The 23,934-nt window shown below is 35.5% G+C and overlaps 1 protein-coding gene across 1 annotated transcript in view; it reads right to left on the bottom strand.

The window, feature by feature from the left end:
- The window catches only part of Faah2 (fatty acid amide hydrolase 2), a 261,184-nt gene that overhangs the window by 118,783 nt on the left and 118,467 nt on the right, over positions 1–23,934 (bottom strand). The window contains exon 4 of the mRNA XM_004873576.3: positions 18,197–18,406. Within this exon, the coding sequence (XP_004873633.1) occupies positions 18,197–18,406 (210 nt within the window). The remainder of the gene's footprint in view (positions 1–18,196; positions 18,407–23,934) is intronic.

Below are 23,934 nucleotides of genomic sequence, written 5' to 3' on the forward strand. Positions count from 1 at the left end.
TAGGGCTTGGAATATGTCACTCCAAGCTCTTCTTGCCTTGATGGTTTGTGTTGAGAGGTCTGCTGTGATTCTGATGGGCTTTCCTTTGTATGTGATTTGTTTCTTTTCTCTGACTGCTTGGAGAACTTTGTTCTTCTGTTGTGTTTCTGGAATCTTAACAATTATATGCCTATGTGTAGATTTTTTTTGATCAAGGCTATTTGGAGTCCTATATGCCTCACTTATCTGTATGTCAAGCTCTTTTCCCCTGCTTGGGAAGTTTTCTGTCATTATTTCTGTGAAGAGGTTTTTTATGTCATCTGCACTCTCTCCTGTTTCTTCATTGGGCCCAATCAGTCTGATGTTATTCTTTTTTGCATCATCTAGCAGCTGCTGGATTGATTTGTCATGTTCCCTTATAATTTTGAAGCAATTTTTCTTTTCCTGGTCACTAATTGAAATCTTATCTTCTATATCTGAAATTCTGTCCTCACATTGGCTCATTCTGCTGTGTAGACTTTCAATGGAGTTTTTCATGTCCTGGAAATCTATTTGCATCTGTTTTATGGATTCCATTTGCTTATGTTGGGATTCCATCATGTTCCTGAGCTCCTCTCTAGATTTATTAATCATGTCTTGCACTAGGGGCACAATTTCTCCTGTTATCTGAGAAATTATTTCTGATTTCATTTTTCCAGATCCCCTTTTGTTGCCAGTTCATTTGTTCCGGGTGGTTGAGTATCAGAGTGTTCCATCTCATTTCCCTTTGGGGTTGCTGTAGGTGATCTGGAAGTCTGGTTTTGAGACTTATTTATGTGTTTTCTCTTTTCAACTCGGGTGGGGGGCTGCTAGCTCCTGCATGGATTACCTTCTCTGAACTGGGTTAGGTGGGACAGTGGCCGGGAGCAGTGGTAGGGGTGGTGACCCAAAAGCCCTTTCCTGTGGGCTGGGAGCAGCCGGAAGGATGGTGGCCGGGAAACCCCTTCCTCTGGACCAGGAGCAGTGGGATGGTGGCTCAGAAGCCCCTTCCTCTGGGCCAGGAGCAGCGGGACAGAAGGTGTCCCAAAAGCCCTTTCCTCTGGACTGGGAGCAGTGGGAGGTATGGTGACTGGGAAGCCCCTTCCTCTGAACCAGGAGCAGTGGGACGACAGCTCAGAAGCCCCTACCTCTGGGCCAGGAACAGTGGGACTCAGTACCTTGCTCTGGTGGTCTGGTATCCTCTGCATCTTTGTAGTGTGGAACCAGGTGCCTGACTGTCTGCAGCATTTTGATTCAGTGTCTTCTGCATGAGTCAGGACCTTGGTAGGTCGTGCACAGACCTTCCTGTGTGCAGTGGGTTGATTTGGCATATTCCATGCGACTGGGGACCTCGGTAGGGTGTGGGCAGACTCCCTGTCTGCTGCGGGCTGATTCAGCATGTTCTGTGTGACTCAGGACCTCGGTTGGGCATGCCTTTGGATTTCTCATGTGGACAGGCTGTTCAGAGATATAGTCCTTCACTCCTGTCTGAGCACTAGCCTGTAAAATCAGGACTGTTGATTCTTAACAGTAATATAAGAGGCTTCTATATTGTTTTCCAAAATGGTTTTGTCATTTTACATTCACATTAGCAGTATTAGAATATTCTGACTGGTTCACACCTAAGCTGACATTTGTTCTTTTAAAACTTTTAACTTCATCTCCCTAATGAGTGTATAATTCAATCTTGTTATTGTACTGATTAGTATTTTTCTGATTCTAGTGTTGCACATCTCTCTTGCTGATGTACTGGTTATTTATCATCTTCTTGTGTCTACTTTTTAATTGGGTTGTCTATTAATGAGCTGTAAGAGTCCTTTATATATTCTGGTCATAGGTATATGCATCATAAATATGCTCTGTTAAAGACTACTTTTCATTTTCTTAACGATGTCATTTAAAGTTCTAAATTTTGATTGAATCTCATTTATCAATATTTTTTCTTCTATACATCGTTTTTTGTATCCTAGGAAGTTCTTGCCTACCCTAAATTCATAAATATTTTCCCTTATAATTTCTTCTTAAAGTTTTATACTTTTAGGCTTTCTTATTTAGGTTCATAGATCCTTTCAAGTTATTTTTATGTATGGAAGTAAAGAGTTGAGCTTAATTTTTTATATATGGATACCAGGTGTTCTAGTGCCATTTGCTGAAAACACTGTCTTTTCCTCGGCTCTGGAATTGAGTTTATATTCTATAAAATGTTAATGTTAAATAATCTTTCAAAACTCAGTGGACCATATATGTGTGGTTCTATTTCTAGATTCTCTGTTTTATTCAAATGATCTATATGTCTTTCCTTACACCAACACTGCCTTGATTACTGTAGCTTTAGAGGAAGTCTTAAAATTAGGTACTAAATATCTTCCAACACTGTTTTTTTTTCTTTTTTACTTTTCTAGGTCCTTTAAACTCCTACATAACTTTTAAATTTCAATATCCAATTCTTCATTTATAGCAAGTATACATAGACTCGAATTTTTATATATACCATGTGTTTTCTACTCCTGCTAAATTCAAATACAAGTTCTATGGGCTCCTAGAGATTTCTTAGTATTTTCTCTGTAGATGATCATTTCATCTACATATAAAGATTTTACTTCTACCTTGCCAATCCTTTCCTAATTGTGTCATTTTATTGTGAGACTATTTTTGTTTGGGCCTATGTTAAAAGTTCAATGGACAGAAGAATGAGTAGTCATGTCTGCCCTTGTTCCTTACCTTAGGGAGAAAGCATTGTATCATCTCCATTCATATAAGGTATTTTTGCTGGAAGTATGGAGTACCTGTCTTTGATCTCTTGAGAAGGTTCTGTTCTACTTCTAGTCTCCTGATTGCTTTTACCACGAACAGCTGTAGAATTTAGTTTGATACTTTTTCTCCAACTAGTGACAGGATCATATGGCATTTTCCTTTCCTCTGTTAAAATGATGACTTTTGGGGATGGATCTTCCAATGCTGAACCAACACTGCCATCCCTATAATAAAACCACTTTCTGTGTACTGTCATATCTAACTTCTAATAGTTTGTTTTGTTAAATAAATTTCTATGTTCATACTTTTTTCTTCTGTTATCTGTATCCAGTTTTAGTATTAGCATAATGTTGATTTCCTAAAATGAGGGGAGAAGTGTTCCTTCTTTTTTCTGCTTTAAATGTTTGATATAATTTATCAGTTAAAATGTATATGAGCTTGCTGTTGTCATATAGGTAGGTTTTCAAGCTGGGAATATACTTTCTTTAATAGGTACTATTCAAATTTTATATTTCATCCAGAGTTAGTTTCATTAATTTGTCTTCCAATGTACTTCTTATAATCTGTCAAATTTATTTCAAAAAAGATTTTTGTAATATGCTTTCTGTATCCTTTTAAATTCTGTAAAATCTGTGGTAATGTCTGCTAGATCTTGATATTGTAATTTTAAAAATGTATAACTGATGTTGTGTAATAGGAAGAAAAGGTCTAAAGGACTAGGCGCAGTGGGAGGGGTAGGGGAAGGGAAAGAAAGGAAAAGAAAAATATTAGAAAAGGAAAAAAATGGCAACAAAGTTTTGCAAATAGGCAAGGGTGGAGGGAGTGAAGGGAGGGCACGTGAAGGGGAAAAAATAAGAAACAAGATACATCACGTAAAGGTACAAGATCCTAATGATGAATATAACTGTATTTTATACCTAAATTGTATCAATAAATTTAAAGGGAAAAAACACATAAAAAAAGAAGTAAATGTTGCTAAAAATATCTTCTCTAAATTTCTTGTAGAATACAGTAGTGAATCTGTCAGAACCTGTGCTTTTTACTTTATTGGCAGGTTTTCAACTCCATTATCAGCTTCTTTGACTGATATTTGGTTAGTTAGAATTTTTATATCTTCTTGATTCAATGTTGGAAAATCATATATATTTAGGATTCTTTCCATTTCTTCTGTATTCCATTTTCAGAATACAGGTTCTTGAAGTAGGTATTGATGATCTTGATTTTTGCAGGATCTGTTGTGATTTCATCCTTTTCATTCCTAATTGCATGGATTTCAGTTTTTTCTCTCCTTTGTTGATAAGGTTGTCTAAGGGTTTGTCAATTTTATTTAATCTTTCAAAGAACCAACTCTTTGAATCATTGATTCTGTGTATTGTATTTTTAGTCTCAGTTGCATTTATTTCTGCTCTGATCTTTAAAAATTTCTTCCCTGCTATGAGCTTTGAGCTTGACTTGCTCTTCTTTTTCTAGAAGCTTGAGGTTTAACATTAGGTTGGTTATTTTATCTCACTCTATATTTCTGACATGGGAATTAACCACAACATATTTCCATAATGAGACTACTTTCATAGTATCGCATAAGTTCCAGGATGTTGTATTTGCATTGTTGTTTAATTGTAGAAACTATCTAATTTCTTCCTTAATTTTACTTGTGACTCATTGTTTGTTGCAGGGAGTGTTATTTAACTTCCATGTGTTCATGTAGTTTTCGTGGTTTCTTTTGGCATTGATTTCCAATTTTCTTGCACTATGACCTGATAATAAAAACAGGATATTTTTTATTTATTTTCATTACTTAAGCACTTTCTATGGGGTAGTATGTGGTCTGTTTTTGAGAAAATAATATGTACATCTGAGAAGAATATGTATTTTGTTGTTGTGGGATGGAATACTCTGTAGATATCTACAAAATGCATTTGTTGAATGGTTTGGTTCATCTCTGATATTTCTTTGTGAATTTTTTATCTCATTCATCTATTTTGAAAGTGGAGTATTATGGTCCCTTATTACAATTGTATTGATGTTTATCTGATTTTTTATTTCCATTAATAGTTATTTTTTATAGTTGTTGCACTAGTATTTGGTGCATATATACTTATGATTGTTATGTCTTCCTTTTGGATTGTTTTCTGAAAAAGTATGTAGCAACTTGTTTGTAACTCTTGATCAGTCTTGGCTTGAAATCCACCTGTTCTGCAAGTACAATAGCTATCCTTGTTTTTGTTTCAGGTTTCTGTCACATGGAATGTGGTTTTCCATTCTTTCACTTTCAGTCTATGAATTTCTTGTTGAGTTAAATGTCTCTTGTTTGGAGAATATTGTTGGATCTTGCTTCTTGTTATATTTTCCCTCTACTTTTTTAATTGGTGAATTAAAAACAGTTACATGGATGGTTATAACTGATATGTATTGACTTTTCCTTGTTACATAGTTTTCCTGTTATTGGTACCCTTTCTATTCCCTCTGTTTAATTGCTTGCCTTGTCTGGTGGAGTCATTCTATTGGAGCTCATGGAATTGTAGACTTGGTGATTTATCTCTTTCTAAAATATCCTTCAGAACATTTTGGAGTGATGGTTTGATGTTCATGAATTTCTGCAGGTATTCTTTGTCTTTCTCCACCAATTTTGAAAGACAGTTTTGCAGTGTACATCAATCTGGGTAGGAAGGGCCTTTTTTGGTCACTTGAAATTCTTCACTCCAAGCTCTCCTTGACTTAAGGGCTTGTTCTGAGAAATCTGCTGTGATTTTTGACAGGCTTTCCTTAATAGGTGTTTTGTTTCTTTTCTCTGACAGCTTTTAATATTATGTTCTTACGTTGAATTTCCAGAATATTCATTATTATATGCTTTGGTGTAGTTTTTATCATGGCTAATTGGATTTCTATATATCTCACTTATCTCTATGTCAAATTCTTTTTCCATGCTTTGGAAAATTTCTGCCATTGCTTCTGTGAACAGGTTTTTATGTCCTTTGCACTATCTCCTGATTTTTCAATAATTCTAGACAATATTGTTAGTCCTCTTTACATCTAGCAGCTGTTGGATTGTTTTTTTGTGGTCCCTTGCTATTTTTAAGATGTTTTTATTTTGGTGATTGCTAACCACAAATCTGTCTTCTATCTCTGACATTTTGCCCTCACATTGTTTGATTTGGCTGTGTATAATTTCAGTAGAAAATTTAATCTCCTGGATATCTGCTTGAATTTGTTTCATGAATTCTATTTCTTTCCTATGTTGGGCATTCATGGTTTCCATCATTTTCCTAAGCTCCTCTATTTTTTTTTTCTGTATGTAGAGTCACAACACATGTCTTTTTTTAGGTTATCATTTTTTTTTTTTTTTTTTGGTACTGGGGATCAAACTCAGTTCCTTGCACTTGCGAGGCAGGTGGCAGAACCACTGTGCTAAATCCCCGGCTCAGGTCATCATTACCTTAGTTATCTGAGAAATTATTTCTGATTTGTTTTTTTCTAGAAGCTTATTCATCTGTTTTGTTACTTCCTCTTCTACCATTTCAGTGTTTGGGTGGGTGGCATTTGTTTTGTTCCCCCACTGTTGCTTGGCTTTGCCTTTGCTGAGCTGGAGGAATGTAGTTGCATCTTGCTTTCACATCTTCTCATTTTCGATTTTTTAAAATTTATTTTCTGCTTTGAGGATTGTATATAACTTATCCTAGGTAGCTGTATTACTAGTATTGAGTGCTCCTAAGGAAGTGACTATTTTCAGAGATGTCTTCTACGCATAGTTAGATTTTGGCTTTTGAGTCTGTTGCAAGGTTCAATGTCTTCAATTTATTAAGGATGAGAAATTGCCTCCTCTTTGGCCTAGCCCCTTGTTTTTTTGGTATTAGATTATAGTATTGTTTATGATCTTCAGACAATCTCAGTCTTGGCATACAAGGTAGAACAACTGATTAGAACAACTATGTCACTTTTGATAAAGTAGAATAATCAGTAATAATGATAGAATCTACTATATCCTAGAAAATAACAAACTGTGGTAACTATTAATTTCTCACCTTCAACCATATGACCATGATTTATAGTTACATAATAAAATATAAAACATACCAGAAATTTATATACATTTAGTATCCCCTCAATTGAGCCATTTCACCTTCTAGTAAGAAAACTTAAAAGAGATAGGAGGAAAAGAATGGAGAAATAGATGAAGAGAAAGAGATTGGAAGGAAGTTTGAAGGACACAGGAAAATTGTATAAGCTTTTGGAGACTGGTGGAGAAGACAGGAGGGAAATGAAGAAAGAAACAATAATAACTAAACAAAACAAAAAAATAAAAAGAATATTCACATTCATGAAAAATCAAGAATATACAATTTAAAAACCACCAAAAAACAAACAAAAAATGAAATGACAGAGAGATTTCTCTTTTATTTCAAGCCTGTTATCCTCTGTGATCTACAGTTTTGTGGTAGTGTCTACTTCAGAGCATGTCTCTGCTGTCACTGGTAGACAAAAGAGACAGACAGAGCCCAAATTCATATTGTATGATCACAGCAAGCCTGCAGTAGGTTTACGGTGTGGTGTTGGATGATACCAATAAGCCTGCAGTAAGAATATCATTGATTGCCAGTTGAGCTCCATAGAAGTTCAAACTGATACTGGTCTGCTTTCAGCCTGTGTTCAGCCCAAAATACTTTGGGTGTTGTTTGACAGCTTGTGCTTGGCTACCTGATTCTCAGTGTTTCCCAGGGCTGTGTTACCCAGTGTCACCCAGACACTATTATCCCCATGATGGAGCCAACCTATGACTTCTCCAAGTCCCAGGTTCAGATGGTCCCACTCAAAAATTGCATCTGGTCAATCACCCTCTTCTTGGGACATTTGGAATAGAGTTACTCATCAGTTGCTGCAGCCCACAATATCCACTGCTCTACTCCACTGGTGCATTTCTCCCTGGAGGCCTCCAGGGTCCCCTGCCATCACTGCACTTGTGTAGGCTCCAGCCAACTCTCTCATGCTGTGAGCCAGGAGTGAGGGAGAATATGTAGTTTGCCAACAAGCTGGAAGTCAGTGAGAAAGCATACTTTGCCACTTCCATTTTCTGCCTTGAGGTCTGTCACCTTGCTCTTCCTGTAGACTCCAATTTACCCTTCAGAACTTTCCTGAGTCTCAGGGATCAACCAGCCTCCATCTTCACATCCCCAAGTTGCTATACTCCAGCATGTGGACTCCCAATCTCAGAGAGGGTGACATGACACTGCTTACTGCTCCTCCATCTTCATAGAAGTCTTTGTATAATTATTATTATTTATAATAATTCTTTTTTATTGATTTATGTATTTATATTTTTATTGGTACATTTTATGTATACAATATATTTATATTTATCATTGGGTGCTTGTACCCGAACATGCTGTATCTTAGTTCTTATTTTTCCCCCATTACCTGTGTGGCCTTCACCCCCTCCATGCTTCCCTATTTACATAGACTTTGTTTCCATTATTTTTCTTTCTCATAATTTTTCCTTTCCCTTCTTCTGTTTCCCCTTCCCCCCTGGCCACCCCTACATCTTTGGACATTTTCCTATTTCAAATTATCAATTATTCATTTTAATCATTTTCATCCTTACTTACACTCTCAGTTTGTCATGCTAGAGAAACTATTTGGTATTAACACATGTATGTCTTATTTATTTCACTTAAGAGTATGGCCTCAGTATCCATCCATTTACCTATAAATGTCTCTAGTTTCTCATTCTTTATGACTGAATAGTACTACATTTTATTAAAAAAAAAATCACACCTTCTTTATCCAGTTTCCAGTTGATGGGGACTTGGGCTGTTTCCAAGCTTTAGCTATTACAAACTTTGCCGCTATAAACATAGGTGCACATATATTGCTGTGGTATGATTCCTTTAATTCTTTGGGGAAGATACCCAGTAGGGGAATAGCTGGGTCAAATGGGATGTGTAGTCCTAGGTTTTTTTGGTATCTCCATACTGATTTCCACAGTGGTTGCGCCAGTCTGCACTCCCACCAACAATGGAGAAGGGTTCCTTTCTCTCCACATCCATGCCAGCTTTTGTTATTGGTTGATTTTTCTTTAGCAGCCATTCTTTGTGGGGTGAGGTGGAATCTCAGTGTTGTTTTCATCTACATCTCTCGAATGACCAATGATGTTGAACATTTTTTCATATATTTATTTGCTGCTTGTAATTCTTTGTCTGAGAAATGTCTGTTCATTTCAGATGCCCAGTTTTGAATTGGTCTTTGAATTAGAGGGGTCTGATTTTTTTCAATTCTTTATATATTCTCGATAGTAGACCTTTGTCTGAGGTACAGCTTCTAAATATTTCTTCCCACAGTGTAGGTTGTCTCTTAGCTCTGTTGGTAGTTTCTCGCAGTGCAGAAGCTATTTAATATGATGAGATCCCAGTTGTTGATTCTTTGTGCTAGCTCCCGTGCTACTGAAGATTTGTTCATAAAGTCTTTTCCTATGCCAGTATCATCAAGAGTTCTACCTAACTTATCTTCCAGCAAGTTTAGTGTTTCTGGCTTAATATTTAGATCTTTAATCCACTTCAATCTTAGTGTAGTGCAAGGTGATAGGTATGGGTCTAGTTTTAATCTTTGGCAAGTTGAAATAAAGTTTTTCCAACACCTTATATTAAATAGGCTATCTTTCCTCCAATGAGGGTGGTTGACTTCTTTGTCAAAGATGAGGTGGCTGAATATGTCTGGAGTTCTTTCTGCAACTTCTAATCTATTCCACTGATCTTTGGGTCTGTTTCTTCGCCAATACCATGCTGTTTTCATCACAGTAGCTTTGTAGTATAGTTTCAAGTTCGGGATTGTGATACCCCCAGCCATGTCTCTGTTGCAAAGAATTGCTTTTACTATTCTAGGTTTCTTCAGCTTCCAAATGAATTATTGGATTATTTTCTCCAGTTCTGTGAAGTAAATTGTTGGAATTTCAATTGATGTTGCAATAAAACTATATAGTAGTTTTGAAAGTATGGCCATTTTCACTATATTGGTTCTTCCTACCCAGGAACAAGAGATATCTTTCCATTTTCTTATATCCTCTTTGATCTCATTCTTCAGAGTGCTGTAGTTTTCATTGTAGACGTCTTTTGCTTCCTTTGGTAGGTTGATTCCTAGATATTTCATTTTTTTAGATGCTATTGTAAAAGAAACTATTTCCCAGATTTCTCTCTCAATGGGTCTGCTATTTGCATATAAGAAGGCTATTGTTTTCTGAATGTTGACTTTGTATCCAGCTACTCTACTGAATCTGTCAGTTAGATCTAGAAGACATTTGACAGAGTTTTTTGGGTCTTCTATGTAAAGTATCATATCAGCAAATAATGACAGTTTCACTTCTTTCTTTCCTATCTTTATTCCTTTTACTTCTTTCTCTTTTCTAATTGCTAAGGCTAATGTTTCCAGAACAATATCAAACAGAAGTGGTGATAGGGGCATCCTTGTCTTGTTCCTGATTTTATCATGAAAGTTTTCAGTTTTTGACCATTTAGTATGATGTTGGCTGTTGGTTTTTCCTACAAAGCCTTAATCAGGTTGAGATAAAGACCTTCTATTCCAATTTTCCATAGCGTTTTTATCATGAATGGGTGTTGGATTTTGTCAAATGCCTTTTCTGCATCTATTGAGATAATCATATGGTTTTTGTCCTTGACTCTGTTAATATAGAGTATTACATTTATTGATTTATGGATGTTGAACCATCCTTGCAACCCTGGGATAAATCTGATTTGGTCAGGGTGTATGATCTTCTTGATAACACTCTGTATTCTGTTTGCCAGTGTATCTTGTTGAGGATTTTTGCATCTATGTTCATTAGGGAGATTGGCCTGTAGTTCTCTTTTTGGGTTGGGTCTTTCCCTGGTTTTGCAATGAAAGTAACACTTGCTTCCAGGAAAGAATTTGGAAGCCTTGCTTCCCTTTCAATTTCCTTGATGAGTTTAAAGAGTAATGGTGATAGTTATTCTTTAAATATCTTGTAGAATTCCACAGTGAAGCCAACAGGTCCTGGGCTTTTCTTTGTTGGTAAATTTTTTATTGCATTTTCAATTTCACTCATTGTAATTGGGGTGTTTAGAATTTCTATATATTCTTCACTTAACTTTGTCAATTCATATGTATCTAGGAATCTATCCATTTCTTCTGTGTTTTCCATTTTGTTAGAGTACAGGTTCTCAACATAGGTATTGATGATCCTCTGGATTTCTGCTGGATCTGTTGTGGCTTCAACTTTTTTGTTCTTAATTGCATGGATTTGTGCCTTTTCTTTCCTTTTTTTGATAGGGTTGGCTAAGGGTTTATTGATTTTATTTATTCTTTCAAGAAACCAACTCTTTGATTCATTGATTTTTTTGTATCATTCTCTTAGTCTCCATTGCATTGATTTCTGTTCGGATCTTTATAATTTCCTTTCTTATACAAGCTTTGGGTTTTTTATGCTCTTTTTTTTCTAGGAGCTTGAGGTTCTGCATTAAGTTATATTCTCTCTGTTTTCCTAATGTGGGCATTCACTGCTATGCATTTCCCACGTAGAACTGCTTTCATTGTGTCCCACAGATTCCTGTGTGCTGTAATGGCATTATCATTTACTTGTAGAAACTGTCTAATTTCTTCTTTAATTTCCTCTGACACCCATTGGTTGTTCAGGAGGGTGTTGTTCAATTTCCATGTGTTTGTGGGCGTTTTGTGGTTTCTTATGTTATTGATCTCCAATTATATTGCACTATGGTCTGATAATATATAGGGGTTAACTTCAATTCTTTTACATTTACTTAGATATGTTCTATGAGCTAGCATGTGATCTATTTTGGAGAACGACCCATGTGCATCTGAAAAGAATATGTATTCTGATTTTGTGAGGTGGAACAGTCTGTAAACATCTATTAAGTCCATTTGTTCAGTAGTTTGGTTCAGTTCTAGAATTTCATTGTTAATTTTTTTTCTAGATGATATGTCTACTTGTGATAGAGGGGTGTTGAGGTCCCCCACTACAATTGTATTAGTGCCTATTTGGTTTTTCATGTCCATTAATATTTGTTTTGTATAGTTGGGGGCATTCATATTTGGAGCATATATATTTAGGATTGTCATCTCTTCCTCTTGGATTGTTCCCTTCACAAGAATGTAGTGACCATCTTTGTCTCTCTTAATTAGTTTTGGTTTGAAATCTACTTTTTCTGCAAATAAGATTGCTACCCCTGCTTTTTTCTGGGTTATTATTGTGTCAAGAACTGTTTTCCATCCTTTTACTTTCAGTCTATGAATTTTCTTTTGAGTTAGGTGTGTTTCTTCTATACAGCATATTGCTGGGTTTTGCTTCTTAATCCATTCTGTTAGTCTACTTCTTTTGATTGTTGAATTGAGGTCACTGACATTGATAGTTATAATTGAGAGATATTGCCTCATCCTTGTCATGATGTTTTACTCTTGTTGGCTCTTTTATTTCTTATTTTTCCCCCTTTCCCTTTAGTGTCTTACCTTGCATGGGTTCTTCTCTCTGTTGTGCTTCATGGATTTGTGACCTTCATTGTCTTTTTCTAGGGTATTGCTTAAAATTATTTGGAGTGTTGGTTTGGTGTTCTTGAAATTTCTCAGGTGTTCTTTGTTGTGGATGTATCTAATTTCCCCATCGATTTTGAAATATAATTTTGCAGGATACAACAGTCTAGGTTGGAAGTTATTTTTTTTAGGGCTCAAAATACTTCACTCCAAGCTCTCCTTGATTTGAGGGTTTGTGTTGAGAAGTCTGCTGTGATTCTGATGGGCTTTCCTTTGTAGGTGATTTGGTTCTTTTCTCTCACTGCCTGTAGAATTTTGTTCTTCTGGTGAGTTTGTGGGATCTTGACTATTGTATGTCTAGTTGTACATTATTTTTTGATCATGGTTAGTTGGAGTTCTATATGCCTCATTTATCTGTATGTGCAATTCTCTACTTCTGTCTGGGAAGTTTTCTACTATTACTTCTGTGAACAGTTTTTTACGTCAACTGTACTTTCCCCTGTTTTTTCAAGGACTCCTATCAGTCTTATGTTATTCTTCTTTGCATCATCTAGCAGCTGTTGGATCGATTCATCATGGTCCCTTACTCTCTTTAAGAAATCTCTGTTTTCATGGTCCTTCACTGCAATCTTGTCTTCTATATCTCATATTCTGTCTTCAGATTCTCTTAGTCTGCTTTGAATGCTTTCAATGGAGTTTTTAATCTCCTGAATATCTGTTTGAATCTGTTTCTTGGATTCCATTTCTTTCTTATGTTGGGCAATCATGTTTTCCATTTCTTTCTTATTCTGGGCATTCATGGTTTCCAGCATGTTTCTGATCTCATCTATTTTCTTATCTGTTTTTGCTCTAGAGCTTCCAATCATGTCTTTCACTCTGCTCACCATGTCTGTATTTATCTGGGAGATTATTTCTGTTTTGAATTTTTCTAGAGCCTCATGTATCTGCTTTGTTACTTCCTGTGCTATCAGTTCAGGGTGCCCAAGTGGTTGCTTATCAGACTTTTCCACCTCATTTCCCCCAGAATTTCCTTTTTGTGGCATGGAAGCCTGCATGTGTGCCTTACTTAAATGTCTTCTCATTTTTGTTTTTGGTACTGTCCTTAATTTAATTCCTGGGTTGATATTTCAAAATTGTTTAATGTAGGTATCTTTGTTGCTTGTGTTTAAAACCCTTGTGGAATGATTGCTTTTCAGCGGTGTCTTCCAGATATAGCTTGTGTTTAGGTTTTTGAGACTCTAATGACTCTGAGGCTATTTTATTTACCATATACCAGAAAGGAAAACTGATTAAATCAATCACAACATTTTAGCCCAAATGATACAATCATCAATACCATATCATGAAGCACAGCTTAGAAAATGACCATTTGTGGTAGTTAATAACCTATCACATTTAACTATGTGAATTAAATTAAAACTGAGGACCAACCCAACATATGTTTATAGTGAATAAACTCTTCAATATAGCATCTTTCCCCTTTGGGATGGGGAGTTAGATGGCTTTGGGGAGGGAGGGACAGGTAGAAAGATCAGCAAAGATTAGCGGTGAGGCCAGAAGACACAGGAAGATCACACAAACTCTATGAAATTGTGAAAGGCAAGAGGAAAAGGCAGAATGAAAGAACAAAAGATGTGAACAGAATCACCTAACAGCAACAGGGAGGCTAGATACCATATTTACTTTCCTTTAAACTAATGATAATCAAGAGGAGGAAAAAGAGAAGAAAAGAAAAATAAAGGAGAAATCCAAATTCAGGGCAGAAAAGAACAAATGGGGAGATGAGCAATGTGGGACAGTGAGAGAACGAGTGAGAGAGAGAGAGAGACAAAGAAAAGATAAAAGAAAGAAAAGAAAAGTAAAAATTTGAAAAGAGTAGAAAAAAGTAAAAATTAAGAATTAAAAATAACAGAAAAATTTTTTTTCTTTTTTTGAAATAGCAAAAAATAAAAACGATGGCCCTCCTTCAGGGTATGTCTCTAATGTCGCAGTAGGCAACATATGCATATACGAGTCAATGAGCTTCAGCAAGCCAGCAGCACATCAATTACGGTGGTCTGGTGTGTCTTTATTGTAGAGATTCTCTTTATTTTTCCTCTGAGGTTCAGTTTTTATCAAAGAGCCTGAGAAGCCCTCTTTCTGTTACTAACTTCTGCTCTATCTTGTGGTGCTCAGGACAAGGGCCTTTATAATCCCCTGTGCCTCTGTAGTGTGTGACCAGGTAGCAGAAGAGCCGGAGGGTCGGGGGGGGGAGTGGGCCTTGGAGGTGCCTGTGCAGCTAAGCAGAGTGCCAGATGGGGCCGGGGCTCCAAACTGCACCTGGGACCTCACCATGGCATAGGCAGGGCCCTGGATGGTGCCAGGGAGCCTCATGCTGCTTGCCTCACCGGCTTGGTTTGGCTGGTTGCTTTGGATGGGCTGTAGCACTTCTTGCATGTTTTTACCTCTTTTATCCATTCCTAGTGTCCCCATTATATGTATGCTTATGTGTTTTATAATGTCACTCTTCTTAGATATTCTGTTCTGGATTTCTTATTTTCTCTCTAAATTTTAATTCTGGAAGTTTCTATTGATATATCTTCCATATGAGTGATAATTTCTTTAGTTGTGTTCAATTTATTGATAAAGCCATCAAAGGTTATTTAAATTTCTATTATGGTATTTTCTATTTCTAGTATTTTCTTTTGATTTTTAGAGTTTCCATCACTTTGGTTACATTACACATCTGTATTTTTATTTTATCTACTTTTTCCATTACAGTCTTTTTCATGGTAACCAAAGTTGTTCTAAATTTCTAGAATAATTTCAAGATTTCTGACACGTTTTAATCTGATTTTGATGTTTCCTCTGTTTTTTCAAACTGTGTTGTTTGTGTTATAGTATATCCTAATTTTTTGTTGAAATCCTGCATGATATCCTGCATAAAATAACCTGAGGAAAATCAGCCTTTAGTATGAGACTTTATGTGTATTTTGGGGGGGCTTAGTTTATGTTTACTTTTTTTGTAATTGTAGGCATAAAATAGAGTATTTTCATTTGATATCCTTGGTTGGGTCTCTCTTGTAGTATCTGTATCACCATGGAATTTTCAACTATCAAACTTGTTGATACTGAACCTGAATCAACTATAGTTTAGGTTTTCTTTCTTTTGTGGACCTGTGAGCTAACTCTTCTCATTTTTCTAAGAATGATATTTGATTTTCAACTTGTGCGGCTTTCTTATTATTGTGTGGATGAAAAAAACCTCTTAAATATCTCTGATGCTTAGTTTTTCCAATTCATTTATCTGTTTCACAAGATCCTATTTATGTCACGGTAAGGTGTGTGCAAAAAGGATGAAGAAGCATTCTATTTTCCTATGAATATGTCTCATACATTTAGGTAGGCTCTCCCCTGGCCTGTGACCCTAATCTATGGTTCTCTGATTTCTTCTCCTACCCATTTGTGGTAGGAAAAGAAACACAGAGATATGTGGAGGTATGAATCTCTTTTTTCCAAGTACATGTTAAGTAGTAATTGGTAAAACCCTGATTATCCAATTGCAAAGTAGTATCTCTGAGTGCATCCCTTGTTGGAAGTTCAGAATGCTTCTAAGATATTTCATAATGGCTAGTTTTTACATCCCCTACCACAAGCTTGATAGGTTTTTCTCCAAATCTTCACTGTCAGAACTTGATAGGGCTTCTACAGGTAAAACTCATGAAAATGGGGGATTCTTAAAATTGAATCACCATGGAAATTTCATCTCAGAAACTTGACCCTACTGTGTGTCTTAGTGAGTTTCTTGTTGTTAGGACAAAATACCTGACACCCACAAGTTAAAGGAGAAAAGTTTAATTTTAGCACACAGTTTCTAGAGGTTTCATAATTGGCTGTCTGCAAGGCACGATACCATCGTAGAGAGGCACAGACAAGGAGATAAAGCTCATGGCAGGCAGGAAACAGAAAGGCAGGAGTATTGAGGCTCACTTTCCCTTTCATTCTATTCAGGCTATACGTCTATTGATTGGCACTACCCACACTCAGGGCCTTCCTATTATCCACACCTAGAATTACACTAAACCAATCAGTGGACTAATTTAGTTATCACACACCCTAGATCCAAGCACCTCTGGAAAAAGTCCACCTAAGAGTGCACGAGGCTTCAGGGGGAGGGCATCTAGGTACAAGGCATAACACTGAGCCTGCAGTAAGTCATCAATTACAGTTTAGATTTTGTTTCTTCTGTGGCCATGTGACCTCAATGGCCTCATATTTCTAAGGATGATAGTTGATTTTCAGTTCATGCAGCTGTATTCATTATTGTGTAGATGGAAATAACCTTCATACTCTTCATTTACTAGAACAGAAACTTGAAGTTATGCTTACATTTTTCTCTTCAGAATAGCTTTACAAGTAATTTGTCTTATTATGGCCATTTACAAGCTGAGGAAACTGTACCACTGAGAATCTACTTTATATAACCAAGTTTATATAATAACGAAACTTCAAAATTCTGTGCTGCTTTAGCACAGACAATCTTTTTTTTTTTTTTTTTTTTGTACCAGGGATTGAACTCGGGACCTTGAGCTTGTGAAACAGGTGGTGGCAGGACTGAGCAAAATCCCTGCCCTAGCACTGACAATCTTAAACAACTTTTTTTAGTAATCCACATATACAGCCCTTGGTGTTATAAATTCTACTCTCAACTAATATTGCATTACATTCTTCTACAGCACTTGAAGCTCATTTTTATTTCTCTTTCAGGACTACTTTTCTGTTAATCTTTAAAATATTGCAATTGACTATGATTCTGTCATGCTCTCTATACTTTTTCTATCAACATACACACCCTGAGATTTTTCATCAATTCTTAGGAGTTATAGATTAAATACTGCACCATATTTATGAAAACCATTCTTAAATATTTACAATTAACATAGATCTTTACTCTAACATATAAGTATCTAACAGACCATTTAAAATATCCACTAGATAACTCACAAACAGCTTAAAAGTAACATGTGCACGTATTATTTCTAAATCATGCTGTCCACCTTTGTTTCCCACATTCAGTTACCAAAATCTGAATATATCATTGCTCTATCCCAGAGTGAGAAGGCCCGAAGTGATTTTTCACTTTTATTTTTGCTTTTATGTCCATATCTCCATATACAGTCTATGACATATCAGATTCAATTCTACCTCTAAAATGTCTTTTGTACTCCATCTACTTCTTTTTATATTCAAAAGAACCAGCTGAAGTCACTGTCATTTGTCTCCTATACTATTAAAATATATTTTCATCTTCTCTATTTGCTACTTCTTTTGCTTTGCTATATAATCAGGTATAAAACAACCTTTCTGATTTCACCTCTAGCTCCTCTCAATCTTCATTCACTACATTGAAATCACTAAGCGTGTTCCTACTTCTAGGTTTTTGTACATTCTATTTCCTCTATCCAGAATGCTATCTAAACTATCTACTCTGGCTCTCAATGAGTGACTAGATGTCTTGGATCTTTTGTGTTTCAACATAAATACTTCTTTCTCAGAGAAGATTTCCATGACTGCATCTTCTATACTCTTGCACCAGCACAGTTTCTGGCACAAAGTTATGGGAGCTCAATATTCTGGCACTATTTTCACAGATTTATTTCCAGAAAAAGCTTAAATATAAACATCTTCTCTGCTTATGTTTCTCCTCTCTCTCTCTCTCTCTCTCTCTCTCTCTCTCTCTCTCACACACACACACACACACACACACACACACACACACACACACACAGAGGCACAGAGGAAACAGGAATGTGAGTGTTGATTGCCACAGTGTTCCTCAATGATCTGTGACACTTTGTTCAATTTCCTATCTGATAAACTGCTGACCATTGTTTTCTCAAAATACGTTGCTGTAATGTATCTATTCTTCACATGAATTCTTTAAATGAAATGCTCAACTCACCAGAACTTCCACCGACGATATGCTGTAAGTTATATGGATTGTTGGATCGGCCATAGACCTTGTTACTTGATTCATACCACATGCACAACTCACTACAATTAGTTATTCCAAGAGGAATGGCACCAGCCTTCTTCAGTAACGCAACCACAGTGGCATCAGTATTTGAAATTGCTTCACGACGGTTCACAAGGCCAGAAGAATTGGGCATTCCTATAGTAGTCACAGAAAAGAGAGTCAAAATTCTATTAAGCTATAATAGTGACTATCATGTTATATATTATATATTATAGTATATGTTATGTATTATATTATCATGTACCAGCTAATATACAAAGTAATTTGTTTACTATTGAGAGATAGTAAAATTTATTGAAAAGGATACAGGGTTTAGAAAGAGAACTGAATTCAAATTTGAACTTCATACCCAACTACCTTTGCAAACTTTGGACAAATCATTTAACTTTTCAAAATCACTATTTTTCTAAGGATTAAATGAGAATATTAATGTAAAGCGTCCAAACACATTTAATAAAGAGATGCTTTTCATTACTAATTTTTTCCTTCAGCCACCAAAACTAGTTAAATCCTTTTGTTAGAAAGTGTTAGAGATGAATTGGTTTGGAGATATAAAGTGATTGCATCATTGTCATGAATAAACAAAAGTGGCCAGAAAGAACCCAGTATACAGGAAACATAGTACAAAATAGAAGTGCCATTTAGATTAGTAAGTAAAGTACGATCTAGTAATCATAGGAAGAAATCTCTCTTTTAATATGAAAATACATATATATTCCTAAATAATAAAATATGGAAAATAGAATATGGAAAGACTTACCCTTTAAATTTGTAAACTGAATTTTTAAGTATTCAAAGAAAATATATGCAAATATTTTCCTAATGTTAAAATTGGGAAATATTTTGTAAACAGGACACATAAATACTAATCTTATAAAATATAAGATTTATTTATTCAAAACATTAAATGTTTTTATTCAAGCAAAATAATATATACTGAATCGACAATAAACTATGAAAAATAATTTTCACTTACACATAAAAATTAGTACATAACATATATTAACTCCTACAGATCAACAAAGAAAACATGTATATACCAATAACAACTTGGTCATAAAGAAGGATAGACCAGAGTCATTTGTAAGAAAATATGGAATCTTGACACCATACAGTTAAGTGAAATAAATCAGACATACAAGCTTAAATAGAGGGTGGCTTTTTTTATATGATAAATCCAAAATATAAACAGCAAAATAAAAGGTAGATAACAGAAAATAAGGAAATAGATCTTTTGCAAATGATAAGGACAAGAGATGGAGGAAGTGGAGAGGGAGGGAAAAGCAAGGATGAAAAAAGAATTGAGATATGTAAATACACCAACTACCCATTAGGTATATAACCTTTATGTACTGCAAATATGTACCAATAAAAATAAAAATTGGAAAATAAAATCAGGGAAAGAAAATTGACAAGAATTTTCACAAAGAATCATGAAAGGCCAAAAAAATGAAAAGCAAAAGATGTGTGATCTCAAATATAATCAAAGAAATCCAAAGTTAATATGGTAACAACACTCTATTTCTCACCAATTGTGCAGACAAAATATTAAGCTTTAACAACACCAAGTATTGGCAAAGACAGAGAGATATTTGTCTTAGGAGAATGAAAAGAAATAAGATAACATGGTAAGCACAATCACAACATGCTGTAAAGTAGATTATGCTTTTTACCATAAGAGACATTAAGACTACAATTAGATAGACACACAGGGAAAACTTCAAAATGTACACAAGTCTATACTGAGAAAAATGGATACTGTGTGAAAAGAAGAAAGGAAATGTAAAGTTTTTGATTTTGATTCATATAATTATATGATTTTAGAGGTAAAAATAAAGGATATATATATATATATGTATATACATATATATATATGAAAAAATCCCAAACAAATTTCAAGGAAAAAGTATAAAAGGTATACAGTGTAATGAGGTTTAAAAAAATTAAATGGATATAGTAATGATACTTATACTGTATTGGATTTATAAGACCATAAAATTTTAAGAATATTCTTTTTTTAATTTATTAATTTTATAGGTACGTTTTAGGTACACAATATGATGACATTCATCATTGGGAATATGAACCTTTTTTTTTGGTACCAGGGATTGAACTTGGGTCCTTGCACTTGCTCAGCAGGTGGCAAAACCACTGAACTAAATCCCCGGCCAGGGAATATGAACCTTTACAAAATATATCATGGTTCTTATTTTTTTCCCCATTCCCCTGCCCTCCCTTCAATCCCTCCACCCCTCCCTATTTACAAAGGCTTTTTTTTTTTCCATTTTTCCTTTCTCATATTTTCTACTTTCTCTTCCTTCCTTTCCCCGACCCCTCTCACTTCCCTTTCCCCTTTGCACCTTTTCTTTCTATTTCACATTATCTATTATTCATTTCAATCCTTATTTACACTTTCAGCTTCTCATACCAGGAAAATTATTCAGTTTTTACACGTGTGTTCTATTTATTTAATGTGAGTATCGCCTGACTGTGCATGCATTCAGCTGTAAATGTCTCTAGTTACTCATGCTTTATGGCTGAGTAGTACTCCATATTATAATAAAAAGCACATTTTCTTTATCCAGTCTCCAGCTGATGGGCAACTGGACTGTTTCCAAGTTTTAGGTATTACAAACTGTGATGCTATGAACAAGGGTGCACATATATCACTGTGGTATGATTCTTTTAATTCTTTTTGGAAGATACCCAGGAGGGGAACAGCTGGGTCAAATGGGACCTCTAATCCTAGTTCTTTGACGTATCTCCATACTGATTTCCACAGTGTTTGCACCAGTCTATACTCCCACCAGCAGTAGAGAAGGGTTCCTTTTTCTCCACAGCCCCGCCACCATTTCAAAGGGTTGATTTCATGATAGCAGCCATTCTTTCTGGAGTGAGGTGGAATCTCAGTGTTGTTTTGATTTGCATCTCTCAAATTACCAGTCATGTTGAACATTTTTTCGTATGTTTATTTGCTATTTCTATTTCTTTGTCTGAGAAATGTCTGTTCATTTCAGATGCCCATCTTTTGACTGGGTTTTTTAATTTGGGAGGCCTGAATTTTTTAAGTTCTTTATAGATTCTAGATAGTAGACCTTTGTCTGAGGAACAGCAGGTGAAGATTTTTTGCCACACTGTGGGTTGTCTCTTCATGCTGTTGGTGGTTTCTCTTCCTGTGGAGAAGCTTTTTAATAAGAAGAGATTCCACTTTTTGATTCTTTCTGCTAGTTCACGTGCAACTGGGATTTTGTTCATGAAATCTTTTCCTATGCCAATGTCTTCAAGACTTCTACCTAACCTCTCCTTCAGCTGGTTTAGTGTTTCTGTTTTCAATTTTAGATTAGTCCATGGTGAGAGATATAGGTCTAGTTTTAATTTTTGACAACTTGAAACTCAATTTTCCAGCACCATTTATTAAAGAGCCTATCTTTCCTCCAGTGAGTGTGTTTGGCTCCTTTATCATAGATGAGGTGAATAAGTGTGCCTGGAGCTGTTTCTTCATCTTCTAATCTGTTCTCCTGATCCAGTCTGTTGCTTTGCCAATACTATGCTATTTTGATCACAGTAGCTTTGCAATATAATTTCAGGTTGGAAATTGTGATACCCCCTACCTTGTTTTTGTTGCCTAGATTTGCTTGTGCTATTCTAAGTCGCTTCTTGTTCCAGATAAATTTTTGGATTGCTTTCTCAAGGTCCCTGATGTATGAGGCTAGAATTTCAATTGGGATTGCACGGAATCTATATAGCAGTTTTGGAAGTATGGCCATTTTCACTATGTTGATTCTTCCGACCCAGGAGCAAGGGATGTCTTTCCATTTTCTGATATGGTTTTCAAACTCTTTTCAGAGTGCTATAGTTTTCATGAGAAGAGGTCTTTGACTTCTTTTGTTAGATTGATTCCTAGGTATTTCAGTTTTTGGATGCTATTATGAAAGGAATTGTTTGCCCTATTTCTCTCCCAGTGAGTCTATTGTTCATGTACAGGAAAGCTATTGATTTTTTGTTTTGCCCTTGTATCCAGCTACTTGACTGAATTTGGTTATTAAGTCTAGAAGACTTTTAGTGTAGTTCTTGGGGTCTTCTATATAGAGCATCATGTCATCTGAAGATAATGACAATTTGACTTCTCCATTTCCAATCTTTATTCATTTTCTTTCTCTTGTCTAATTGCCATGGCTAATATTTCCAAAACTATACTGAACAGGAGTGGTGATAGTGGGCATCATTGTTTTGTTCCTGATATTAGTATGAAGGCTTTCAGTTTTTGACCATTTAATATGATATTGGCTGCTGCTTTTTTATAGATGGTTTTTATCAGATTGAGGTAGAGACCATCTACTCCAAATTTTGTAGAGTTCTATCATAAATGCATGTTGGATTTTGTCGAATGCTTTTTCTGCATCTATTGAGATGATCATATGGGTTTTTTTCCTTGGCACTATTGATATAGTGTATTACATTTATTGATTTGTGTATGTTGAACTATCCCTGCATCCCTGGAATGAATCCCACTTGGCCAGGGTGTATGATCTTCTTTATGATCTTCTGCATTCTACTTGCCAGTATCTTATTAAGGATTTTTGCATCTATATTCATTAATGAGAATGGCCTATATTTCTCTTTTTCAGTTAGGTCTTTGCCTACTTTGGGGATCAATGTGATGCTTGCTTCCAGGAATGAATTTGGGAGTATTGATTCCCTTTCAATTGCATTGAAGGGTTTAAACCATAGTGGCAATATTTCTTCTCTAAATGTCTTTTAGAATTCAGCAGTGAAGCCATCAGAACACAGGACTTTCTTCATCGGTAAGTTTTTAATTATGTTTTCAATTTCGTTGATTGATATTGGGTGGTTTAGAATTTTTAGGTCTTCTTTTTCAACTTTGGTAATTCGTATGTATCTAGAAATCTATTTCTTCTGTGTTTTCCATCTACTTGGCATACAGGTTCTCAAAGTAGTTATTGATTATTCACAGGATTTCTGCTGGGTCCATTTTAATTTCACCCTTTTCTTTCCTAATTGCATGTATTTGGGTCTCTTCTTTCCTTTTTTGATAAGGTTGGCTAAGGGTTTGTCAATTTTGTTTATTCTTTCAAAGAACCAACTCTTTGCTTCATTAATTTTTTTCTAGCTTTCTCTTACTCTCCATTGCATTGCTTTCTGCTCTGATCTTTATCATTTCTTCCCTTGTATGAGCTTAAGGTTTGTCCTACTCTTCTTTTTCTAGAAGCTTGAGGTTCAGCCTTAGGTTGTTTATTTGAGCTCTCTCTATTTTCCTAATAGGAGTACTCAGTGCTATGAGTTTCTCTCATAGGGCTGCTTTCATTGTGTTTCATAGTTTCAGGTATGTTGCATTGTCATTGTCATTTAATTGTAGAAATTGTCTAATTTCTTCTATAATTTCCTCTGTGAACCATTGGTTTTTCCGAAGTATGTTGTTAAATTTCCATGTGTTTATGAAATTCTTGAGATTTCTTTTGCTCTTGATCTCTAATTTCATTGCTTCATGGTCTGATAATGTACAGGGGATAACTCCAATTTTTTGCACTTAAACATGTTCTATGAGCAAGTATGTTCTATGAGCAAGAAATTTTGGAATTTTTCCAAAATTCTCATTTTGGAGAATGACCCATGGGCAGCCAAAAAGAATGTGTATTTTGATT

This window comes from Heterocephalus glaber, unplaced genomic scaffold, assembly GCF_053883595.1.
Source record: "Heterocephalus glaber isolate CG9 unplaced genomic scaffold, H.glaber_assembly_v1.0 deba00000936, whole genome shotgun sequence".
NCBI classification, from domain to species: domain Eukaryota; kingdom Metazoa; phylum Chordata; class Mammalia; order Rodentia; family Bathyergidae; genus Heterocephalus; species Heterocephalus glaber.